This window comes from Bufo gargarizans, chromosome 5, assembly GCF_014858855.1.
Source record: "Bufo gargarizans isolate SCDJY-AF-19 chromosome 5, ASM1485885v1, whole genome shotgun sequence".
In the NCBI taxonomy this organism is placed as follows: domain Eukaryota; kingdom Metazoa; phylum Chordata; class Amphibia; order Anura; family Bufonidae; genus Bufo; species Bufo gargarizans.
The window spans coordinates 199,977,735-200,002,211 of NC_058084.1; the positions used below are offsets into that span (position 1 = coordinate 199,977,735).

General features: G+C 40.9%; 1 protein-coding gene across 5 annotated transcripts in view; it reads right to left on the bottom strand.

The window, feature by feature from the left end:
• The window catches only part of DNAJC13 (DnaJ heat shock protein family (Hsp40) member C13), a 215,749-nt gene that overhangs the window by 42,328 nt on the left and 148,944 nt on the right, over window positions 1-24,477 (bottom strand). For 3 of the 5 annotated variants that reach the window (XM_044292710.1, XM_044292707.1, XM_044292706.1), the window contains exons 21-37: window positions 21,716-21,730; window positions 19,787-19,869; window positions 18,740-18,893; window positions 18,312-18,415; window positions 18,066-18,225; window positions 14,166-14,228; window positions 13,942-14,043; window positions 13,724-13,828; window positions 13,361-13,563; window positions 12,386-12,470; window positions 12,011-12,165; window positions 10,757-10,802; window positions 9,627-9,781; window positions 8,538-8,739; window positions 8,323-8,438; window positions 5,194-5,272; window positions 1,255-1,390 (exon numbers count right to left, since the gene is read on the bottom strand). In XM_044292710.1, the coding sequence (XP_044148645.1) occupies window positions 1,255-1,390; window positions 5,194-5,272; window positions 8,323-8,438; window positions 8,538-8,739; window positions 9,627-9,781; window positions 10,757-10,802; window positions 12,011-12,165; window positions 12,386-12,470; window positions 13,361-13,563; window positions 13,724-13,828; window positions 13,942-14,043; window positions 14,166-14,228; window positions 18,066-18,225; window positions 18,312-18,415; window positions 18,740-18,893; window positions 19,787-19,869; window positions 21,716-21,730 (1,963 nt within the window). The remainder of the gene's footprint in view (window positions 1-1,254; window positions 1,391-5,193; window positions 5,273-8,322; window positions 8,439-8,537; window positions 8,740-9,626; window positions 9,782-10,756; window positions 10,803-12,010; window positions 12,166-12,385; window positions 12,471-13,360; window positions 13,564-13,723; window positions 13,829-13,941; window positions 14,044-14,165; window positions 14,229-18,065; window positions 18,226-18,311; window positions 18,416-18,739; window positions 18,894-19,786; window positions 19,870-21,715; window positions 21,731-24,477) is intronic. The other 2 variants (XM_044292709.1, XM_044292708.1) reach the window with 1 other exon arrangement.

Genomic DNA, 24,477 nt, shown 5'->3' on the forward strand with positions numbered 1-24,477 from the left:
GCAAATGCTGCACACATTCATAATTCTGTTAAAAACGATCTAAGCCTTGTATGGTTTATAATCCGTTTGCACATCTCTAAAGCCAAAATAGGTCCATTCAGTTCAGCCTGGTATCCTGCAAAGTTGATCCAGAGTAACGCAAAAAAAAAAAAAACACGAAGCCTATTCCTTCCAATCAGGTTCTCAGAATAACTCCCCGGATTAACAACCCTTCTCCAGAATTATAATAACTATAGCCTGCAATATTATTACACTTCAGAAATGTATCCAGGCCCCACTTGAACTCTTTTAGTTAAATTCACCATCACCACCTTCTCTGGCAGAGAGTTCCATAGTCTCACTGCCCTTACTGCAAATAATCCTCTTCTATGTTTGTGTAGAAATCTTCTTTCCTCTAGACACCGAGGAGGTCCCCTAGTCACAGTCACAGTCCTGGGTATAAAAAGATCATGGGAGAGATCTCCATACTGACCTTAAAGGGTTTGTACAAGAATGTGTGCGTGCGGGAGTTGTGGTTGTGACATCAACGGCAGCCAATCACTGGCCGCAGCGGTGACCGGCTCCCCTTACGTGATGACAAATGGTCACATGACGCAATAGATCTGGTCATCTTTCTGGGTACTGTAGTCCATCTATTCCATGTATTACTTTACCTGCCGTCCTCTGAACCCTCTCTAGCTCTGTTATATCTTTCTTGTGCACAGGAGCCCAAAATTTTAAGCAATACTCCATATGTGGTCTGACTAGTAATATTATTGAAAATGTCTAGTTTTAAAAACACAATTATGCAGTTCATATGGACAGAAAATCTGTAGAAAAAAAATGTGCAACTAAATGGCATTTCTCATCTTGTACATATCCTATACTACAGGTTGTATATAACAGATCAAAGCTACATTCACTATACAGCAAGCTTATTGTGAATGGAGGAACTTTCTTTAAGAGAACACTCCCAGAAATATCTTTAGTCTATTGCTGTTTTCATTGAACATGGATGGGCAGTTAGAACAACTATAATGGCCAATATGTACTAAAACGTGTGTGGCTGTATCTGCAAAGCAAAAGTTCACCAACTGTTTGTTAAACTATTCTTCAACCATCAACCAACTTCTATCTGATATGTATGGCCAGCAATGGAAGCTGAGTAGAATCTAACAAGAGAGATGGCGAAAATCCTGAGTAGTAAACATGGCAAGGAAGAGAAGGTGGGTAAGCAATTATAAAAAGAAAAGAAAAAAGAAAATGTGCATATACCTTCCTTGTGCCGATTGAACAGGATGCTTTGAGTTTTTAGGATCAGAATGATATTTTCTGGATCTGGCCCATCTACAACCTTAGTTAACTTTGTACACAGGAACTCATATGCCTTGTTCACTTTTTCAAACATATCCTAGAAAAGAAGGCAAGGAATCCAACAAACAGCTTGTATGGACATCTAACGGCAGCTGAGATTCAATGCTACTGAACTCTCACATAGAAAATAAAATGGTCAGAAAATAATAATCACATGGTTAAAAGAACCCAAACCCAAAATTCAGTCATGAAACAAGACCAATGTAAATTGTACACAGACAATTCAAGCCATGGAACAATTGTTGAGATGTAATAAAACTATTAAAACACAATGCTCCATCGAACAAGCACACTAGGCTTAGTGGAAAACACATTTTCTTCTATGGCACAGTAGGAGACGAGTGGATTTCTAATACATTCAACTAACAGGGTCAAAAAAAAAATCAATTCTGTTTATTCTATGATATTTCGAACATCAGAATTGAAAGTGCAGCTAAACCTTCAAGTAAATAGTTTTTTATACTGGTACAAACACTATAATAATGATTTTTGTAATTTATCTATAGTTTTTGTCGTCATTTGTCTTACTAACTAACCAGGCCCCCAAACCTCGGACCTTCCTGAAGCGCTATTCACTGCACTGAATACAGAATCCGTACACCACAACCATATATGCTGCGCTACAGTGAATAATGCTTCAGGAACGCCTACATTTTGGGAGCCGGCTTGGCTAAAACAATAAAATCTATAAATAACATACCGTATTTTTCGCCGTATAAGACGCACCGGCCTATAAGACGCACCTAGGTTTTTGAGGAGGAAAATAAGAAAAAAAATATTTTGAACCAAAAAGGTGCACTTTTGGTGGGTTTTGAACTAATTGTGGTCTGTGGGTGACGCACTGTTATGGGGGATCTGTGGGTGGCACTGTTATGGGGGATCTGTGGGTGGCACTTATGGGGGATCTGTGGGTGGCACTTATGGGGGATCTGTGGGTGGCACTTATGGGGGATCTGTGGGTGGCACTTATGGGGGATCTGTGGGTGGCACTTATGGGGGATCTGTGGGTGGCACTTATGGGGGATCTGTGGGTGGCACTTATGGGGGATCTGTGGGTGGCACTTATGGGGGATCTGTGGGTGGCACTTATGGGGGATCTGTGGGTGACACTTATGGGGGATCTGTGGTGACACTTATGGGGGATCTGTGGGTGACACTTATGGGGGATCTGTGGGTGACACTTATGGGGGATCTGTGGGTGACACTTATGGGGGATCTGTGGGTGACACTTATGGGGGATCTGTGGGTGACACTTATGGGGGATCTGTGGGTGACACTTATGGGGGATCTGTGGGTGACACTTATGGGGGATCTGTGGGTGACACTTATGGGGGATCTGTGGGTGACACTTATGGGGGATCTGTGGGTGACACTTATGGGGGATCTGTGGGTGACACTTATGGGGGATCTGTGGGTGACACTTATGGGGGATCTGTGGGTGACACTTATGGGGGATCTGTGGGTGACACTTATGGGGGATCTGTGGGTGACACTTATGGGGGATCTGTGGGTGACACTTATGGGGGATCTGTGGGTGACACTTATGGGGGATCTGTGGGTGACACTTATGGGGGATCTGTGGGTGACACTTATGGGGGATCTGTGGGTGACACTTATGGGGGATCTGTGGGTGACACTTATGGGGGATCTGTGGGTGACACTTATGGGGGATCTGTGGGTGACACTTATGGGGGATCTGTGGGTGACACTTATGGGGGATCTGTGGGTGACACTTATGGGGGATCTGTGGGTGACACTTATGGGGGATCTGTGGGTGACACTTATGGGGGATCTGTGGGTGACACTTATGGGGGATCTGTGGGTGACACTTATGGGGGATCTGTGGGTGACACTTATGGGGATCTGTGGGTGACACTTATGGGGGATCTGTGGGTGACACTTATGGGGGATCTGTGGGTGACACTTATGGGGGATCTGTGGGTGACACTTATGGGGGATCTGTGGGTGACACTTATGGGGGATCTGTGGGTGACACTTATGGGGGATCCTCTCTGGATGGCACTGTTATGAGGATGAGGATCTGTGAATGACAGTTATGGGGGGGATCTGTGGATGACACATATATAGCATCTTATGCTGTCATCCACAGATCCCCTCCATAAGTGTCCCTGTAGTGAATGACCCTCAATACAGGGGGTGGGGGTCGCATCTGCTTTAATGACAGCGGGGCCCGTGCAGTGACTATTCTACTACACGGGCCCCGCTTACTGTATAATCATATCTCTCTAATAGTTAATTGTTCTATGCATGTAATCGCATAATGAGCGCTAATGAGCGCTGTGTATTACCGTACTTAAAACTAGCAGCGCTCGCCGTTCGGAGCAGAGAGGAGGCAGGAGGCAGGCCGGGAGGACGGGCGCTTGCAACGTGAGTCATACGTCACGCGCCTGCGCCGCCTGCTTCATTCATAAGTGGGCGGTGCAGGCGCGTGACGTATGACTCACGCTGCAAGTGCCCGTCCTCCCGGCCTGCCTCCTGCCTCCTCTCTGCTCCGAACGGCGAGCGCTGCTAGTTTTAAGTACGGTAATACACAGCGCTCATTAGCGCTCATTATGCGATTACATGCATAGAACAATTAACTATTAGAGAGATATGATTATACAGTGAGCGGGGCCCGTGTAGTAGAATAGTCACTGCACGGGCCCCGCTGTCATTATAAATGCAGATGCCGCCCCCAGCCCCTCCTCCCTCACAGCTGATACACCCGCCGCGCGGCATCGCGGCGGGTGTATCATTGAAAACTGGGCAAAATAAGCTACATTCGCCGTATAAGACGCACTGCTATTTTCCCCCCACTTTTGGGGGGGAAAAAGTGCGTCTTATACGGCGAAAAATACGGTACATTGCAAAAATCATTATAATGGTATTTTTAACAGTTTAAAACAATTTTCTAATTGAAGGTTTACATAAACTTTCAGGCCATATAGCATAACTCTATAAAAAATTATGTTTTGTGGTTATTCCTTTTCCATGCTGAGGCACCTCCAGGATTCCTGGGGCTCACCAATCCTAAAGAGGACTGGTCAACTCTCCTGTCAAGTCCGCTTTGGTATATACTTGCACTCACCATAAAATACTAGTTCTGGAGCATATTTTCATAAAACTCAATGATGTCCCTCTCCGTTGACAACCGAGTGTTACCATTCCCCCTAGCAAAAGGGGAGTGTCTCTACAGTCAAACACTGCCCAATCAGTTAAAAATGGCAGTGAAAATGTAAAGACCATATTGACTAAAAGGAATGGTAACAATTGTCAATTGGTTGTCAATACACTTTCAAAAGTAAATAAGAAACGGAACAACTTAGATGGTGCTAAAGAACTGTTATTGCATGGGGCATCTAAGTATTTACTAAATGTGACATGTGAGGAGGGCTAACAGGTCCTCCCTAACACAGCAGGCATTATACATCATGTCACATTATGCCACTGTTCACAAGTGGATTACAATGATGTTGGTTTTTGTAAAGATCTCTTATTAGACATATTGTGGGCCATACACTGCCTCTGTCAGACTTTCATTTTATAAAGAGATGCAGACAGTTTTTTTCTCATGGATTTTGTATCAATTTGTGTGGTGCAGTAAAAAAGTAGCACAGGCCATTGAAAGTCATATTCCATATTTTCTCACTTTGCCTTCTGTATAAGCCAATACACTGTATATTATTCTAACACTGTAATAAAAGGCAATCTGTTCTAGATTGTTTTGAAGACAATTAAGCAGAAATAAATCTAGACAGCAATATGGCTGATGAAATTTAACTCAAAAAGTGAAAAATAAAGCATTTGTATCATCTACTTATGACTAAAATAAATACAAACCCTTCCGTCAGGATTCTTGTCTGGATGGTATTTCTGAGCAAGCCTGAAGTAGGCTTTTCTTATCTTACTTTCTTCTTGCCTTAGATAAAAAAAAAAAAAATAATTCTACAATAAACAAAATCCCACAAAAGGCATGGTGTGTAAGAAATTTAAAGGGGTTATCCGAGTTATTTTTTTTTGTTCTTTGTATGTTTCTAACTAATCACTCACTTTACCATGCACTAACTGCATCTACAATTGCTGCTTTCTCAGATTCCACTCAGGGTCACATGTCCGCTTCTCTCCCTGCTCTGATGTTGTTTCGTGCACAAGTCTGAGAGAGCATATATGCGTCTGTACACAAGATGTCACTGTGCTGGCCATGTTGTCCGCTCTCTCCCTCCTTAAGGAAAAAAAGTTAACCCCTTCAGTAGCACAGACTCAGGGCTGAAGGCTTTAGTGAGTAGCTGCAGGCAGTAAGGAGACAAATGCTGGGCACAGGAGTTGACAGACTAAAGGAGTTCTGCAGAGCATTGCACAAGCACAGGTAGGGGGAAGATCGTGTGTCAGCAGTTTCATTGAACAGCTGGGACTTGTAGTCCTGCACATACAAAAACATACTGCTGAGTATCCTAGCAGGCAGACATGTCACTCAGGGCAGCACTTGTATTCACTCTCTTTGCAGAGCAGGAGGAGGGGCAGAGATTGTTGTTGTTGCAGGTAAACAAAAGGGACAGAAGAGAACCATGAAAATGAGGAAATTTAATTTTTTTTTGCCTAAACTTTGCTTAGCTTTGTTATATATTGCTGCTCATCAGACTTAGGCCTCATGCACACGACAGTATTTTTTCACGGTCCGCAAAAACGGGGTCCGTAGGTCCGTGATCCGTGACCGTTTTTTCGTCCGTGGGTCTTCCTTGTTTTTTGGAGGATCCACGGACATGAAAAATGAAAAAAAAATGTAAGTCAAGTTTGCCATTGAAATGATAGGAAAAAACGGACATGGATCACGGACACGGATGACAATCTTGTGTGCATCCGTGATTTTTCACGGACCCATTGACTTGAATGGGTCCGTGAAACGTTGGCCGTGAAAAAAATAGGACAGATCATATTTTTTTCACGGCCAGGAAACACGGATCACGGATGCGGCTGCCAAACGGTGCATTTTCCGATTTTTCCACGGACCCATTGAAAGTCAATGGGTCCGTGAAAAAAACGGAAAACGGCACAACGGCCACGGATGCACACAACGGTTGTGTGCATGAGACCTTACAGTGCTATATTTTTTTTTTATAGCTCTGACAACCCCTTTAAGGTGCTTAACAGTTTGAAAGTTACATTTCCTACATATTTGTGTAAATTGCCCTTGCGCTCCACAAAGCATCTGTATTAATTCTCCAGGACACTGAAGCAACAGAAGCTCATAACTACAGTGAATGGCAGAAAGACAGAGAGAAGACTGAAAAAGATAATTTATGCAATGTCAATTAGAATAAATTAAAGCTCCTTTACTTAAAACAATCTATATATACTGTATATGTAACATAAGAAGCATTTTTTCCCCCAAAAGTGGGGGGGAAATGGCAGTGCTTCTTAGTTAGCGAATACTAGTGAGCGCTTGCATTATTAAATGCTAACTAGTAAACAGTAGGACTGATGAGTACAGCACTCCTTGTGCTAGCCCTACTCAACGCGGTGCTGTGACCTGATGTTGCACAGTGTAAGCATGCACTATGACCTAACACTGTGCAAAGTCGGGTAACAGCACATGGTGCCAGCAGAAGCAGGCAATGGAACGGTGAGTGCAGGAAGAGCGCGTTGGATCTGTGAGCGGAGGCGCCGTCCGGAGCAGGAGAGGTAAGTCCATTTATTTAAAGAGGACCCTTCACCACTCCTGACCTGCCTATTTTAATAGCTACACGAATGCACGTACTAACAATTCTGAAGCATCTATTCTTATGGCTCTATGTTGTGCCACTCCTTTATTATTTGCACTAGAAGTTATGAATAAATTGCTATTAGCCTTCAGTAAGGGTACAGAGAGGTGGTAACCAGTTTGGGGGGGGGGGGGGGGATGTGTACCTGCACAGACTGACTATATACAATCAGTGATGCCATTTTCAGTCTGTACAGGTACATCCCCCCCCAAACTGGTTACCTCCCCTCTGTACCCTTACTGAAGGCTAACAGTAATTCATTCATAACTTCTAGTGCAAATAATAAAGGAATGGCACAACATAGAATCATAAGAATAGATGCTCCAGAATTATTATTACATGGGGGATGCATGGAGCTATTAAAACAGGAATGTTAGGAGTGGTGAAAGGTTCTCTTTAAAGTCTCATCTGGGGGTCTGATGAGGAAAAGAGGTCTGGCGGGGATCTGATGAGTAATGAGTCAGATAAAAAAAAATATTTTCTTATTTTCCTTCTCTAAAGCCTAGGTGTGTCTTTTGGTCAATATTTGTCAGGTGCGTTCTATGGTGTGTATCTATCTACATACACACAAACTTATATATATATATATATTTATTTATACTCACCTCCCATACGTCAACCCTTGATCCCACACTGCTCCTGTTCAGATGCTTTCCAGGTCCACACTGCTTTCTACTTCCTGGTTCCTCTCAACAGAGAGGATATGACTGTCCAGCCAATCACTGAGCTATAATTTTTATTAACCAGACAACCCCTTTAACAGCACAGTTCCAGACAAGCATGATTTTTCTGCACAAATTAGACTGCGAATTTTGGTTCAAATCCAAAGCAAGGTGACGATCCACACCAGAGGTAGGTGAAGATCCACACCAGAAATTGCAAATATTTATGTGGGCAAATTGCACAACATGTGAACGAGATTTGTTAAAATCTTACCCACATGCATGGTATCATAATCTGCTGTTAATTTTACCTGCACAAATTCCCAGGAAAATCCACAGAATTTACAACCCATGGGGAACTACCTTAACCAATAGTTTAGGGGACATTTTTATGAAGTGGTTGGTATGCAGAAAATTTCCATGAGGTGCAGGGCTCATTACAATACAAACAATACTATCCAAACAAGCCATGTTTCACAATATGAAGCACACAGACCAATTCAGAACACTTGATACATTAATATGTTGGATCACTTTTCTTAACTTACAGGCCTTGTCCTTTAGGAAGACCAAGAACTTCATAAGCATCATCAATAGACATACTTGGAGGTTTTTTCTCCACTTCTTTTTTCCACGCATCCAAAGTGTCTTTCAAAAGTTTCACCTGAAAAAAAAAAAAAATGCTAGTAATATTGTAGAGATACAATTTTCATACAAACAACAAAAAAAAGAATAAGTAAAAAGAAAAAAGTCTTTGGCTTACAGGATCCTTGATGGGCCAATCTGGAAATCGGAGTGTGTCACAAAAATGTTTCAGGTAGTAGATATTACAGAACAGCTCATTCTCCAGTTGGGGATAATTGATGACTGGGATGGGGCAGTATTGGTAAAGTGCTCTGGTGTTACTCTGTAGTCGAGGGCTGAAATCAGCTAGGTGGGCAGCAATTTTCTCAATCATGAGACGCCTGAAAATCATCAACAATTAAAAAGTATCAGCAGAAGGATAATACAAAAGAAACTACAACGAGAGCGAAAACAAACATATTAGGGTACTTTCACACTAGCGTTTTTCTTTTCCGGCACTGAGTTCCGTCATAGGGACTCAATGCTGGAAAAAAACTGATTAGTTTTACAGTTTTATCCCCATGCATTCTGAATGGAGAGAAATCAGTTCAGGATGCATCAGGATGTCTTCAGTTGATTCCTGTGGATCAACTTGCAGGATGACAGGCCGAACTGGATGGACGAATGTCTTTTTGTGGCCTTATGTACTATGTTACTATAACTGTGTCAGAAGCAGTGAGTGTCTCCTTTCTGTTGAATCTGACAGACCTCACTTCCCACTATGTTTGTTTTCTTCTAGGAACCTCAACAGCTGCTAATAAAGGGACAGATCAAACTTACAGACACATTGGGGATTATCTGCTCTTCAGAAGTAGTGCTTCTATCAGGCTGAGGATCTTAGCTAGCTCTGACACGGCCCCACCTTCTGAGTCTCTGTTACCAGGGCCAGATCTTGCCTGACAACAGGCAGTGGACTACAAATTAGGTGGAAGTAAGACCCAAGTGGCCATGACTTTACAGCTTTTTTTAGGTGGTTGCAAGCATATTTTTTAAATGAAGTGATTAAGAAATTTGCTAGTCACACCATTCTCTATTAAACAAAATATAATTGTGTGAAAGTACAGTGATTATTTAACTCTATAACACCTCAACCTTTGATATTAGGAAGTACAGGTCCTAAATATCCTCTATTCCATTTGTCCAATTATATTTTATAATATGCAACTGTAATGTAACTGTAAAACTATGGATAAGAATATGACTATTAAGCATTTTAAGTGATACATACCTCATTTCACTGCTCCAAATAGCTTCTGGAGTATCAAACTCTCCCAGAAAAATCTCAGAAAATTTTTCTGGCTCATAGTTTTCAAGATAGCACACCATAGCTTCAGGGAGAATGTGACCAAGGATGCTCCGATGAAAGATGTCTGTTCCTTTGTTCTGAAAGAGATAAATCATTAATCACCTGCGATTAAATATAGTTTTGTCATCCTCAGAGGCTGTCCACCTTTGTGACAAAATATATTATGTATCATTGCATGCATTTTGGGCTAAAAATTCTTTTTGTAATCGGATTTTAATAGAAATTCTAAGCAGTTTTCATTTTGCAGCATGTATTCAAAGATCTATCAAGCTGTAAGATTTTGTTCACTGTGAAATCCATCAGTCAGATGGTCTGACAAGCCATCAGACCATCTGACTGATGGATTTCATCAGTGGTCCCCGCGATTTCCAGAATGCTGACCAAAGCGGAATTATGAACAATTCGCATGTGTAGGCCCAGTGTATGCCACCCTATGCCATACTTCCCATATGCTTTTTGCAATGGTCTACTGTATAGAAGCAGACTACACTTTGCTATGCAGTAAAAAAATAAAAAAAAAGGTCATTTGTACTGCACTCATGGCATTATGTGAGTACAGTACAGGAGACCTGCAGTCAGGCAAGAACTCACAGCAAGTCGTTATGATGCTGTGAGTTCAGTTCAGAGGAGCAGTGCTCGGATCAAATACGCTCGGATGAAACTGTCCTTAAGGTGGTTTCACATTCAACACTTTTCAAAGAAACGCTGCAGTCTTTGTGGCAATTTTCACATGCCAGAAGTGGGAGATTTAACAAGAAAGGGAAATATAAACAATTGAGTTCTAGTTCTCTAACCATCCTCGATCCAGAAGTAGATTTTGCTGGATCTACTTATGGATTTGGCTAAAAAAAACACAAAAAAAACACTAAGACTGTATGTGAAACCACCCTTATTGTAATAAAACCTTGTTAAAATATCCACTTGAGGCTAAAACCATGTACAGCAGATAACAAAAGGCTCAGTAAACACTACTACGGTATGAGAACAGTTTCTTCAGCATATCTTGTGTGTGTTTAACTACGGTGTTGAGTATTTCCAAACAGCGTGCATACCTCTTCTGATCTGAAAGCTTGTTTAGTATGAGTGTACTTGAGAAATCTAAGAATAAAAGGAAATGAAAAGGCATATTTTACAATTATATACTGCTTTGCATACTGTGGCTTTCAATACATACAAAGATATATTATTGATAGCAGATCCTGAAAAGAATGATTACTTGCCCAATACTTTTTTTTCTAACAACTAAATACTAACTAACTTTACATGGCCTGATGTAGCAAGCGATTGTCGGGAAAGAAGTGTTCCTTCCTGATAATTGTCTGCTCCTCAGTGGAGGAGACCGCTGCATTAACAGGCAGCGATTTCCTCCGCAGTACAGGAAGGAGCAATCGCTAATGCACCCGCATACAGAATCATTGTTTGCTGGCAGCAGAATGTGGTTAAGTCAGGATGATCTGTTGTCGGCAAAAGATGACTTAGGTGTCAGCACTAGTGTTAAGCGAAGTGAACTTCGGATGCTTCACCCGAAGTCACTTCGTTCAAAACTTCAGAATACTACTGTATGGAGATTAGTCTCCGTACGGTATTAGAATGTATAGGCTCCGATGAGCCGAAGTTAGTTATTCACGAAGTTGATAACTTCAGTATTATTTCAGAGTTTTGAATGAAGCGACCATAAAATGCTTGTTAGCAATAATCTGCCAAAAATAAGGCAATGTAAAAGGGACATAACTGATAAGGTGAATTGCCTAATAGTAAAAAGAAAATATAGAAAAATAAAGAAAATAGACATACAGCTAAATTAAAGATTAAAGGGGTTGTCTGAACCCTGATGAAGAATTGGTACGATGTGAGAATATAAAAAAAACAAAAACAAAAAACAGCTGCTTTAATTGTCCCCACTGCTTCTGGTTCCTGCCTGGCTGGAAGTGTGACATGCCGACTCCCCACACATCACCACAGGCAGCCAATCAGTGGACTTAGAGGTGATGTTCGCAGGCATGACATGTGACCACTGAGTCCATTGACTGGGTGGCAGTGGTGACTTGTGGGAAGTTGGCATGTCACAATTCAAACCAGAAGTTGCAGGAACGGAGATTCATCACAGGAACCAGGATGACCCAAGCAGGCGAGTGTTTTTTGTTTTTTTACTTACATGCCATGCTTGGCATCAACCAGTTATTTTATTTTTTTCAGGGCCAGGCAACCATTTCAAACACAACTGTGAATTTTCAATACAAAGACCCTGGGCATAATCATAAGGAAGAAACTAATGTTGATGTATCCTCTCTTCATTAACTGCTTACCTGGCTATGGGAAGCACGTTGGACCCAGTATACATCATTATAAAGAAGAATACTCCAGTGAGATAGAAACGAGGCAGCTGTGGGTTGTCTTGCATGATGTGATAGAGCAATATGGAAACCTTCTCTACCAGGATGGGGTCAAACGTCAGCAAAAGCTGGAGAATGAAATGGAAACACAACTGCTTCAGCTAAAGCAAATAAATCACAGCAGATGCAGAGAGGAAAAGTTTCAATGGACGAAGAAAAAAAAAGATTATTTCTAAACCTTTTTTTTTTCATGTTTAGCATTTCATGTTTTGAGTAATGAAGGGAAGAGGAAGATGGGGTGAATTCAGCAAAACAAGTCTGGTCATCAAATAATGAAGTGTTACTGACCTGTGTGATGTGAGGAAGGCAAGTGTTATCTGACACTAATCTCTTTATTTTAGGCAGTGGTCTGATAATGGCATTGTCTTGGTCCCTTAAGAACAAATAAATCAACAACACATTAATCATGTATTACTACAACTAATTTTGCAGCACTATACAATGTTTTATAGGTACAATGGCTTACTCCGATAGTCAGATATTACCATTCACTGCCAGAGCCCAGTGACTGTAATGGGACCCTAAGGAGGTCTGGCTGGGTATCAAGGTGAGTGGCAGGATTCGGCCGGACAAAAACTAGTGCAAGCCCTCATGCTGGAGACTGGCTGGGTACCTGTCTGGTCTCATTATAGTCAACGATGAATGGCGGTGCACCGGCCATAACCAGCTACGCTATATACAACAAACTAGAGCAGGTTGTTCTTCTGCCAGAACAGCCTGCCAGATTCTCTTAGCACATACGTGAAAATAACCCAAATAAACTAATGACAGGATCCTTAGCAAAACGCTAGGTCAATTTCTTTAATTGACCAAGCAGTTTTGTTAAAATCCTGTATTATACAGCTCTAGCACTGGAGCTGTACGACATACAGCATGAGCCAATGAGGTCCCATATTTTTCCCTTCAGCAATCAGCATGGGGGGGAGCTATTGGGTCGCCTTGAATATTGCGGAGGATCAATCACAGCAACACTTGAAATGTCTTTACTCTTGCGCCTGCCTGGCATTATCCCCAAAGCAAAGAAAGACTTGCTCCAACACAACAGAAATCATCGGGTCAATTATCCACCTCAATAAATGTAGGACATATAAAATATAATAATGTATTTCAAGAAAGATATCCAGATCAAAGAAACAAATTAAACAACAAAAACCTGTTGGAGAGAAGTTCGTGGTATCACACTTCCACTATGAATACTATACTACAAGTTGTATTTTAGAGGAATTGGAAAAAAATGAATGCAAATATAAAAAAGTGACTTACCTGCTGGGAAAGTACCCACACATGGTTATAAGCATATTTAAGATAAGGGTGGCCAAATCAGTTTCATTCAGGACAGCTTGTCCACTTGCTAGCAGACACCATTTTAGTTGTGGGATGACCTGAAGAGGGCGCCAACCATCCATACCCTGGGCCCAGCAGCGTGTTTTGGGGCTTAACACTCCTTTGGCCCAGAATTCTTGCATCTGCCAAAATAACAGTAGCATTCAGATTTGATCAAATACCAGAGTGTAGTCTATGCAAGAGGGAGGCTAGGCACAAATTAGTTACTAGCGTTTAGACAGTTTTAGCTGAAAGAAAATAAAGAGAAATGTTATTAAACTTATATAACAGGTGCACACCTACCTCCACAAAGCTGTACGGACCACTCCTCTCCTTGTCAGCATTGCCAAAATACCATTCCTTCTCACTCTCCCTCTTCATATCAGGAGATGCTTCAATGACATTACTCTAGTAAAGTGATAAAAGACACAATTATCTGACTTTCATATCTTACTTAACATTGCTATGCAATCCTTTCTTAAAAAAAAATAATATAATCTTCTTAATGATGTGTAACTTACCTGAAGTGGAACCGTGGCTCTGCTAGTGTGAAGATGCGCTAAGGTAAGAAGATCAACCAGGATCCTAACTCCATTGGAGTCCATTACATCTTTCACATTTTTCTAGAATAATAATTCAGAAATCATTTGCAAACCATGTATTACCAATTGTAATTTACTCAATGGTAGGATTATAAATTGCCAGGCTGTGGAAGTTACTGAGAAGGTAGACAAATTGCTCCTACCTTATTAAGAATTAGCTTGTTTAAAAATAAGATGAGCCTGTCCCTTTCCAGTCTGTCAGTGCACTGAAAACAAGCAAAAAAAATAAAAATAAATAAAAAGATCAAACCCTAGTGAAAAGACTGCTAACATAGAATCTGCACTCCTTAGGGTGCATTCACATGACCCTATAAATGGATCCGCATCCGTTCCGCAATTTAGCGGAACGGGTGCGGACCTATTCATTTCAATGGGGCCGCAAAAGATGCGGACAGCACAGAGTTTGCTGTCCGCATCCGTTTTTCTATTCCGCGGCCCCGCAAAAAATATGGAGCATTTCCTATTCTTGTCCGCGGTTGCAGACAAGAATAGGCATTCTCTATATAGCGCCGGCCATGTGCGATCCACAAAATGCGGAACGCACACAGCCGGTATCCGTGTTTTGCAGATCCGCAATTTGCGGACCCCAAAACACTTATGGTTGTGTGAATGCACCCTTAGGCATTAGTCCAGGGTTCCGCTCTATGATTCCGGAGATCCTGGCAAGGGAAAAGTCTGGGCTCCATTTAAAGGGGTTGTGCCAAGTTTTTATAAGATATCCCCTATCCTATGGATAGGGTATAACTAGCCAAGATATCTAGTTATCCCCTATCCTGGAGACAGCAGAGCACTGTACTCAGCTGTCAGGCCTCTTTCACACGGGCGTCATATTTTTAGCCCGGATAAGAGGCGGGTGCGTTGCGGAAACACGCACGATTTTTCCGCGCGAGTGCAAAACATTGTAATGCGTTTTGCACTCGCGTGAGAAAAATCGTGCATGTTTGGTACCCAAACTTCTTCACAGAAGTTAGGGCTTGGGATTGATGTTCTGAAGATTGTATTATTTTCCCTTATAACATGGTTATAATGGAAAATAATAGCATTCGGAATACAGAATGCATAGTATAATAGTGCGGGAGGGGTTAAAAAATAAATAAAAACAAATTAACTCACCTTCTCCTCTTGATCGCGTAGTTCCCGGTCTCTTCTTTACTAGCTGTGGGCTAAATGACCTGTGGTGACGTCATATCACATGCTCCAATCACATGGTCCATCACCGTGGTGATGGAGCATGTGATCTGACGTCACCACAGGTCCTTTAGCCCACAGCTCATCATTAAAGAAGTAAAGAAGAGACCGTGAACTACGTGATCAAGAGGAGAAGGTGAGTTAATTTTTTATTTATTTTTTTAACCCCTCCAGCTCTATTATACTATGCATTCTGTATTCAGAATGCTATTATTTTCCCTTATAACCATGTTATAAGGGAAAATAATACAGTGAATAGACTGTCACCTAGAAACCATTCGTGAAAATCGCACCGCATCCGCACTTGCTTGCGATTTTCACGCAACCCCATTCATTTCTATGGGTCCTGCGTTACGTGAAAAGCGCAGAATATAGAACATGCTGCGATTTTCACGCAACGCATAAGTGATGCGTGAAAATCACTGCTCATGTGAACAGCCCCATAGAAATGAATAGGTCCGGATTCAGTGCGGGTGCAATGCATTCAACTCACGCATCGCACCCGCGCGGAATACTCGTCTGTGTGAAAGGGGCCTTAGTGCTCTCATAGAGAATGAAGTCACGCATGAGTGACTTGCTGCTGCATCAGAACGGGGGAATGGGACCCCCACTGTTGTGATGAGAAGAGGTTCCAGAGATTGGACCTCCAGCGATCAGCTAGTAATCCCCTATCCTGGCACATCCCCTTTAAATTAATTGCATGTTATATCAATCTTGTAAAGTGTTCCACTGGGAATGTATCCAAGTATTTTTAAAGGGCTTAGCCAGTTTCTGGCTCCTGTTGACCAATGTGTATGTAAGATGATCATATGGCACATACTCATATAGCCATTGTTGATATTCTCTGCCATTTACTATATTTTCTGTTAGGCAAATCTTCTGTATTATCCGCATAAAGGTCCTGTCCATAAGATAGGGAACCTATATATAGCCCAAACAAAGTTCAGAGCCCACCCCTGATTATAGCATGAAAACCAACCAGAAAGAATTTGGTCAATACAATACAAAAAACACTAATAGTACCAAGGTAATCCAAAAATAGCATAATTTTATTAGAAAATCACAAAAACACATGATTGGCACAAATCACACAGACATTTAACACAGGTCACAATACATATTAAAAACCAAGAGGACCGATGGTGAACTGCTGGTATATATTAATAAAGTGCATGTGCAAAAATCTTGATTGGTCATCGGTAAGAAGGTGTATTACACCTAAGCACTATGGCTCCACATTGCATGATACAATCCATATGCATATATTGTACAACAGATACCAAAATTTGGGGGTGATAATACACACCACAAAGGCTAACTGAGGCAATAAGGTGAATAGAATTATAATAGGCACATAGAAAATACTAACCAAGCAGCTATAGTATACCACACAGCAACACTACCGGTCTGCTCCCCAACGCACGTTTCACGTTCTGCTTTTCGTGCACCCCTTGAAAAAGCTGAACGCGAAACATGCATTGGGGAGCGGACCGGTGGTGTTGCTGTGTGGTATACTATAGCTGCTTGGTCAGTATTTGCTATGTGCCCATTATAATTCTATTTACCTTACTGCCTCAGTTAGCCTTTGTGGTGTTTATTATCACCCCCAAATTTTGGTATCTGTTGTACAATATATGCATATGGATTGTATCATGCAATGTGGAGCCATAGTGGTTAGGTGTAATACACCTTCTTACTGATGACCAATCAAGATTTTTGCACATGCACTTTATTAATATATACCAGCAGTTCACCATCGGTCCTCTTGGTTTTTAATATGTATTGTGACCTGTGTTAGATGTCTTTGTGTGATTTGTGCCAATCATGTGTTTTTGTGATTTTCTAATAAAATGATGCTATTTTTGGATTACCTTGGTACTATTGGTGTTTTTTGTATTGTATTGACCCACTCCTTTTTGGTTGGTTTTCTGTCCATAAGATAGCCGCTGATGGAGGGTCATGTGACCAGACATCACTCAGCTTCCTCCATTCTGACACACTGCACCTGCAATAACACCCAACAGAGAAAGTGCAAATGGCAGGTCCAGTGCATTTGAATGGTCTGGTCACACAACCTCCTTAAAACAGAACAGAACATGTTCCATTTTTTGACATAAATAAAAAAAATTAAAAAAATAATGGAATCTGAATAACCTCACAGACTACCACTTTTCTTAAAACAAACGTGTGACAGCCATAACAAAAGTTCTGTGTATCACTATCATGTGAATGTAGCCTTATTATCTATCCACAGGATAGGTGTTAGTAGGGGGTCCTACCGCTGGGACATTTACTGATCCTGAGAATGGGGGTCCTCTTCCCCTATCCTGATGGAGTGGTAGGGTGAGTATGTGCCCTGCTGCTCCATTAATTTTGCATTGAACTGCCATAATAACCGATTTCTGCCATTGCCATACAGAAATAATGGAGTGGCTGGGCACGTGTGTGGCCTGCCACTTCATCAGAATGGGGGAATGGGACCCCTGTTCTTGGGTTCAGTGGAGCGCCTCAGCAGATGGACCCAGCGATCAGATAGTTATCCCCTATTCTGGGGATAAAGGATAACTTGAAACCTTAACTCAACCCCTTTAATAATAATACAGATGTAGCAGGGTTAACACACAAACTCTTAACTCAAACTTCTTAACTCATTGCGTGAGTTATCTTGAAACAAACAATGTTGAAAAGCATTTATTTTAGATAACACGACTCCTAAAGCATGTGTGTTAACTCTACTACATCTGTAATTTAAAAAAATATTACAATCAAATTTTTCAAAATTCTGGTGGACAGCATGGTAATACTCCAGTTATTCTTATCGGATCTATTGCATATAGTACATTTAAATAAAATACCCTCTCAAGCATTCCAATAATGTACTTGGTATCTGTGAATGGCCCTATTTCTTCATGGCACCTGCCATACACAATTGCCAGGGCTTGTAAACATAAGCACTTCATGTTCACTTTTGGAGTGAGAAGGAATCGATGGTAAAGTTCATTGAAGAAATCATACCTATACAATAAAAAACATAAGGAAATGATCTTGATGACTGAAGTAACCTAAATCCAAACAAAATGTTATAAGAAAGGGGTCCTTACGATTGTTTTATAACACTGTTATCCTCATTATCATCCTCCTCCAATAGCAATCGTAGGTAGTAGTCTCCTATTTTTATCTCATCAGCCAGACATTCATATTTCACCTTGAAAAACAAAAAAGGCAGAATATATGCAATTCCACACGAGAAGACAGAGAATACAACTTCTGAGGCTCTGCAGCCTTTAGTGCACACAGATCTCTATATGCAACACATATAAATTGTACTTCCCTCTTAAAGTGAAAAGTTTGTATCTAACATTTAATCCAACAAGCAACTGTTCGCATTCAAGAACTCCAGTGACAGAGATACAGTGTATATGTTTTTGTTTAATGGAAGTCGATGGCAAATAACTTTTGCAGTATATCAGAAAGGATACATTTCTGATACATTTCTTGGAAGAAGACCCTAGGAGGGTTGCAGTGATACCTCAAACTCCTGATAATTCCATGATATCACTGTTGAGCTTCCCAGTTCCCGATCTACATTAAATGCTCTCATTTCAGCTTCCAGCGTGTCTCTTAACTCCTCCCTTGTTTTAAAGTTCCAGATCAAGTTTGATCGAGCATGATCCTGGTGAAATCTTCAAAAATACAAGCAATTCACGCATGAATTATTATTGTAGGGAACAATCTGTAGTCAACTATTCTTGCATTTTTGATTTGTGGCTGAGTTTGATATCATGTCTAATTCTGCAATTCAAATTCCTAGACTAAACAGGAGTATTAGTTATTATTTTTTTGTTAGTGATCATTACATCAAAATTGACTACAATATCGATTGCTACAGTATCACCACCTCGTCTGCAATCAAAACAACCTTTGTAGACCTAGTCCTCATCACCCCCTATCCCCTGAACATCTGTCGATGATGGAGAACTTTCAAAAGAGAGGATAAGAGAAATGCCTGTGCTCCCAGCTATCCCTTCTATGTTGAACATTTAAAATATTTCCCAGTGTACCCTTCAAGTCCTAACGACCAAACCAAATGTTTCTACCAGCTTTTCTGTTTCGTAGATTGTGTAATGAGTTTGTATAGGGGTAAAAAATGTATTCTTGTTTTTTTTTATTTATGTCTTTCACAATCTATGCAATACATTTTCAATTGAGAAGCATCAGAACATCAGTTTTGACTGCCCATGTCTCCTCCCACTGGACTGAAAAATGTATCATGCAGCACTTTTTGTTTTATGGAAATTAGACTGGTACACTTGAGGCTGTATACAGATACATTAGTTAGATTTACTATGGACTCTCCTATGTACTGTAGCTTTCTAGTTCTTATCTGAAATCCAGCTTCACTCACAGTTGGTGCTTTGTTTTAACCAAAATTAGCTATGGTATATGAAAGAAATGTAAATGTGTAATCTGGAATAATGTAGAAAGTTTTGAAAATGCACACACAAAATTCAATTTTTTTTGTGATGTGACATATTTATAGATATAATCAAACATTTGTAAGACTTTGTTCTTTCACCTGTAGTAGAATAGATCCCAGTTGGCCTCTATTTTTATCCGTTGCCGCCTTTTACGAAGGATAACAGGTTTTTGGTTAATATTCTGAAAATATAAAACAAATACTTAATGCAATAGTTTATAGAAAGCCTTTTTATGCCATTTATGAAATTCGTCCACAATCCAGCCAACCAACATGGAGAAGTTTTTAAAAATAGAGTGCAGCAAGATGGTGTTGGTGTGCTGTCCACTTTTCCATGCATCCACATGGTAACATACACTGTGATTTTCTCTGCACTAACCAGAAAATTGCATTGAGTAATTGGCCCATGGACTGTAATGGGTTAATATTCAGTCCTGCTGAAGTCTGTTCTACCCTCAGACAGCAAACGGATGGGAACATTGGTCTTCTAAATGAGCCCTTAAAGAGTCTTCATAAATAACAGATTATGCATGGATTACCATTTCCCAAGTAAACCCACCTGCTTAATACACATGTATCATACCTTTAAATTATACCTACCCAGAAATGACATGTTCACATCAGCACTAGTTATTTGCGTTGCTCTCTGGTCCATTAGAATTCAACACATAACTGACACCAACAGTGCCGAACAGACTATAATGGGGTCTGTTTGGTCTCCGTTCAGGTGCTTGTTTCTTTGTGGAAAAAAGTTCTACACGCAGGACCTTTTTGTCCACTCTTTTTGGTGGAATGTATAATAGAAGGCCTAAATGGAGGCTCCAACGTAAATGTGAACAAACCCTTTGTAAAAGATATCTAGATTCCTAAAAGATATCTGCATAAAAAATTGCCGATTTCTTACATTAATATGTAGTACATTCACATATCTGTTTCACTTGTGGCTATAAGGCCCGAAAAGGAAATTGCCTTTCAGATTTGCAGATATGGAAATCTGAAATACATTCCATATAAAAGCCACTAGACTGCTTGTTTTCTATATGGGGATTACATTTTGCAAGTCTGACACATACTAGAATTACATTTTTTTATTTTTGATATGGACTGCAGCTCCGCTTTTAATCTGAGACAGAGCCTTACCAATCATGTCTATTATTTCTCTTTTGCATACAGAATAAACTATGATGCATATTCGTAATTACAACTGCTTTGTGCTGCATTGCATTCATGCAATGCAATGCTGGTAATTGTGGAAATTGTGCGCTATAATACAGGCTTTAAGCAAAGGGGTTTTCTGGGTTCAGATTACTGATGGCCAAGGGCTCAGAGTAAGCCACAGATATCAGATTGGTAGGGTCTGGCTCTCAGAATCCTTATGATCTGCTGAAAGGGGCAGTGGCCCAAGTGCGAGCACCGCGGCCTCATTTGTGTTTACATGGGTGTAACTGGACAGCAATGTAGAATACTGCAGCGTAGTCCCATTCAAGTGAACAAGACAACGTTGCAATACGTTGCACCGCTACCGCTAAAGTAAACTGCGTGCAGGCAGATGGACCATTGTAAGCAATGAAGGGGCTACAGCACGAATGCCGTGGTCACGTCAATCAGCTGATTGGCGTGCCCCCACCAATCTGATATTGAAGGCCTATTATAAAGATAAGCCATCGATATTCTGATCCTGAAAAATCCCTTTAAATCAGTTAAAATTGCAAGCAAAGTCAGGCAAGCATAGAGACCGCACAAAGAATCATGGTGTGCATGCAATACATGCAAATAATGTAATAATAATAATACTACTAATAGTGAAAAAATATTAGTAAAAGTGCATGCAAAATTATAAGTCAGAACAGTCCCATCGAATTCAGACGTTACTGGTAGGAAATCTGAAACACTTACATCACTTTATACCCTGCACCACTTACAGTAAACACAGATTATATCTGATCATATTCCCAATGAGAAAAACAAAGAACAGAGCTATAAAAGGGACAAACAGTAAAAACACAAGGAAGACAAAGACAAACTCACCATATTATTTCTGTCCTATTAGGAATGAATAGAAAATAAAAAGTGAAATACAGATTTAGAACGCAAACAGGTATTGACAGCAGCCTAAACAGCCATGTATGTTGTGCATAAGGCTACTTTCACACTAGTGTTTTTTGCAAATCCATGATGGATCTGCAGCAAAAATGCTTCCGTTACAATAATACAACCATCTGCATCCGTCTTGAACGGATCCGGTTGTATTATGTGTACAGATTAGTCATGAACACCATTGAAATAAATCTGTAGGCATAGAAAACTGATCTGTCCCCATTGACTTACATTGTGTGTCAGGACGGATCAGTCTTGCTTCGCACCACATCGCGGACAGAAAAACACTGCTTGCAGCGTTATTCTGTCCACGATGGGGACGCAACCAAACGGAACAAAATGCATTTTGGTGCATTCTGTTTCGTTCAGTTCAGTTTTGTCACCATTAACAATGAATGGGGACAAAACTGAAGCGTTTTCTTTGGCTACTGAGATTCTATGACGGATCTCAGTAGCGGAATTGAAAACACTAGTGTGAAAGTAGCCGAAGTCACACAACATTCAAGCTTTCAAGGGGTTCTCCAGTCCCATAACGAAGCTTTAATACTGTATCACCCCAGAGTACCCAAAACACTGCATGTCAACACTTCCCTTACCCAGTTGTCAGCATCACTGCATCGTGGCAGGATGTTTACATACAAGGCTTTCTGTTCCACCTAATATTGGGAGGTGTAGGGGGGCATGACTACTGAAGAAGGAACAGAAAGCAGGTGGAGCAAGTCTGAGAAACCTTAACCACCTCAGCTCCCCTAGCTTAAACACCCCTAATGACCAGACCACTTTTTCAATTCTACACTACACTACTTTCACGGTTTATTGCTCGGTCATACAACTTACCACCCAAATTAATTTTACCTCCTTTTCTTCTCACTAATAGAGCTTTCAGTTGGTAGTATTTCATTGCTGCTGAAATTTTAACTTTTTTTGTTATTAATCAAAATTTTACAATTTTTTTTCAAAAAAATGACATTTTTCACTTTCAGTTGAATTTTTATTTTTTTTAAATACATTTCTATATATACATTTTTCTCTAAATTTATTGTTCTACATGTCTTTGATAAAAAAAAATGTTTGGGTAAAAAAATTAAAAATGGTTTGGGTAAAAGTTATAGCGTTTACAAGCTATGGTACAAAAATGTGAATTTCCGCATTTTGAAGCAACTCTGACTTTCTGAGCACCCGTCATGTTTCCTGAGGTTCTACAATGGCCAGACAGTACAAACACCCCACAAATGACCCCATTTCGGAAAGTAGACACCCTAAGGTATTCGCTGATGGGCATAGTGAGTTCATAGAACTTTTTATTTTTTGTCACAAGTTAGCGGAAAATGATGATTTTTTTAATTTTTTCTTACAAAGTCTCATATTCCACTAACTTGTGACAAAAAATAAAAACTTTCATGAACTCACTATGCCCATCACGAAATACCTTTGGGTGTCTTCTTTCCAAAATGGCGTCACTTGTGGGGTATTTATACTGCCCTGGCATTTTAGGGGCCCTAATACGTGAGAAGATGTCTGGAATCCAAATGTGTAAAAAATGCCCTGCAAAATCCCCAAAGTACTCATTGGAATTTGGGCCCCTTTGCCCACCTAGGCTGCAAAAAAGTGTTACACATGTGGTATCGCCGGGCAATGTGTTTTGGGGTGTATTTTTAGATATACCCATGCTGGGTGAGAGAAATATCTCTCTGTGACAAAAAATACAATTTTACATGAACTCGCCATGCCCCTCAAAAAATACCTTGAGGTGTCTTCTTTCCAAAATGGGGTCACATGTGGGGTATTTATACTGCCCTGGCATTTTAGGGGCCCTAAAGCGTGAGAAGTCTGGAATATAAATGTCTAAAAGATTTTCCGCATTTGGATTCTGTGAGGGGTATGGCGAGTTCATGTGAGATTTTATTTTTTGTCACAAGTTAGTGGAATAGTGGAATTTTTGAAACAAAAACAAAAATAAATCAAAAATATCAATTTCCGATAACTTGTGCCAAAAAAAATGTCTGAATGGAGCCTTGCAGGGGGGTGATCAATGACAGGGGGGTGATCACCACCCTGTCATTGATCACCCCCTGTAAGGCTCTATTCAGAGGTCCGTATGTGTTTTGCGGATCCACGGATCCGATCCGCAAAACAGATACGGACGTCTGAATGGAGCCTTACAGGGGGGTGATCACCCCATATAGACTCCCTGATCACCCCCTTGTAAGGCTGGCTCCATTCAGAGGTCCGTATGTGTTTTGCGGATCCACGGATCCATGTATCGGATCCGCAAAACACATACGGACCTCTGAATGGAGCCAGCCTTACAAGGGGGTGATCAGGGAGTCTATATGGGGTGATCACCCCCCTGTAAGGCTCCATTCAGACGTCCGTACGTGTTTTGTGGATCCGATGATCCGCAAAACACATACGGACCTCTGAATGGAGCCAGCCTTACAAGGGAGTGATCAATAACAGGGGGTGATCACCCCCCTGTAAGGCTCCATTCAGACGTCCGTATGTGTTTTGCGGATCCGATCCATGGATCCGTGGATACGCAAAACACATACGGACCTCTGAATGGAGCCAGCCTTACAGGGGGGTGATCAATGACAGGGGGGTGATCAGGGAGTCTATATGGGCTATATGTAATTGATCACCCCCCTGTAAGGCTCCATTCAGACGTCCGTATGTGTTTTGCGGATCCGATC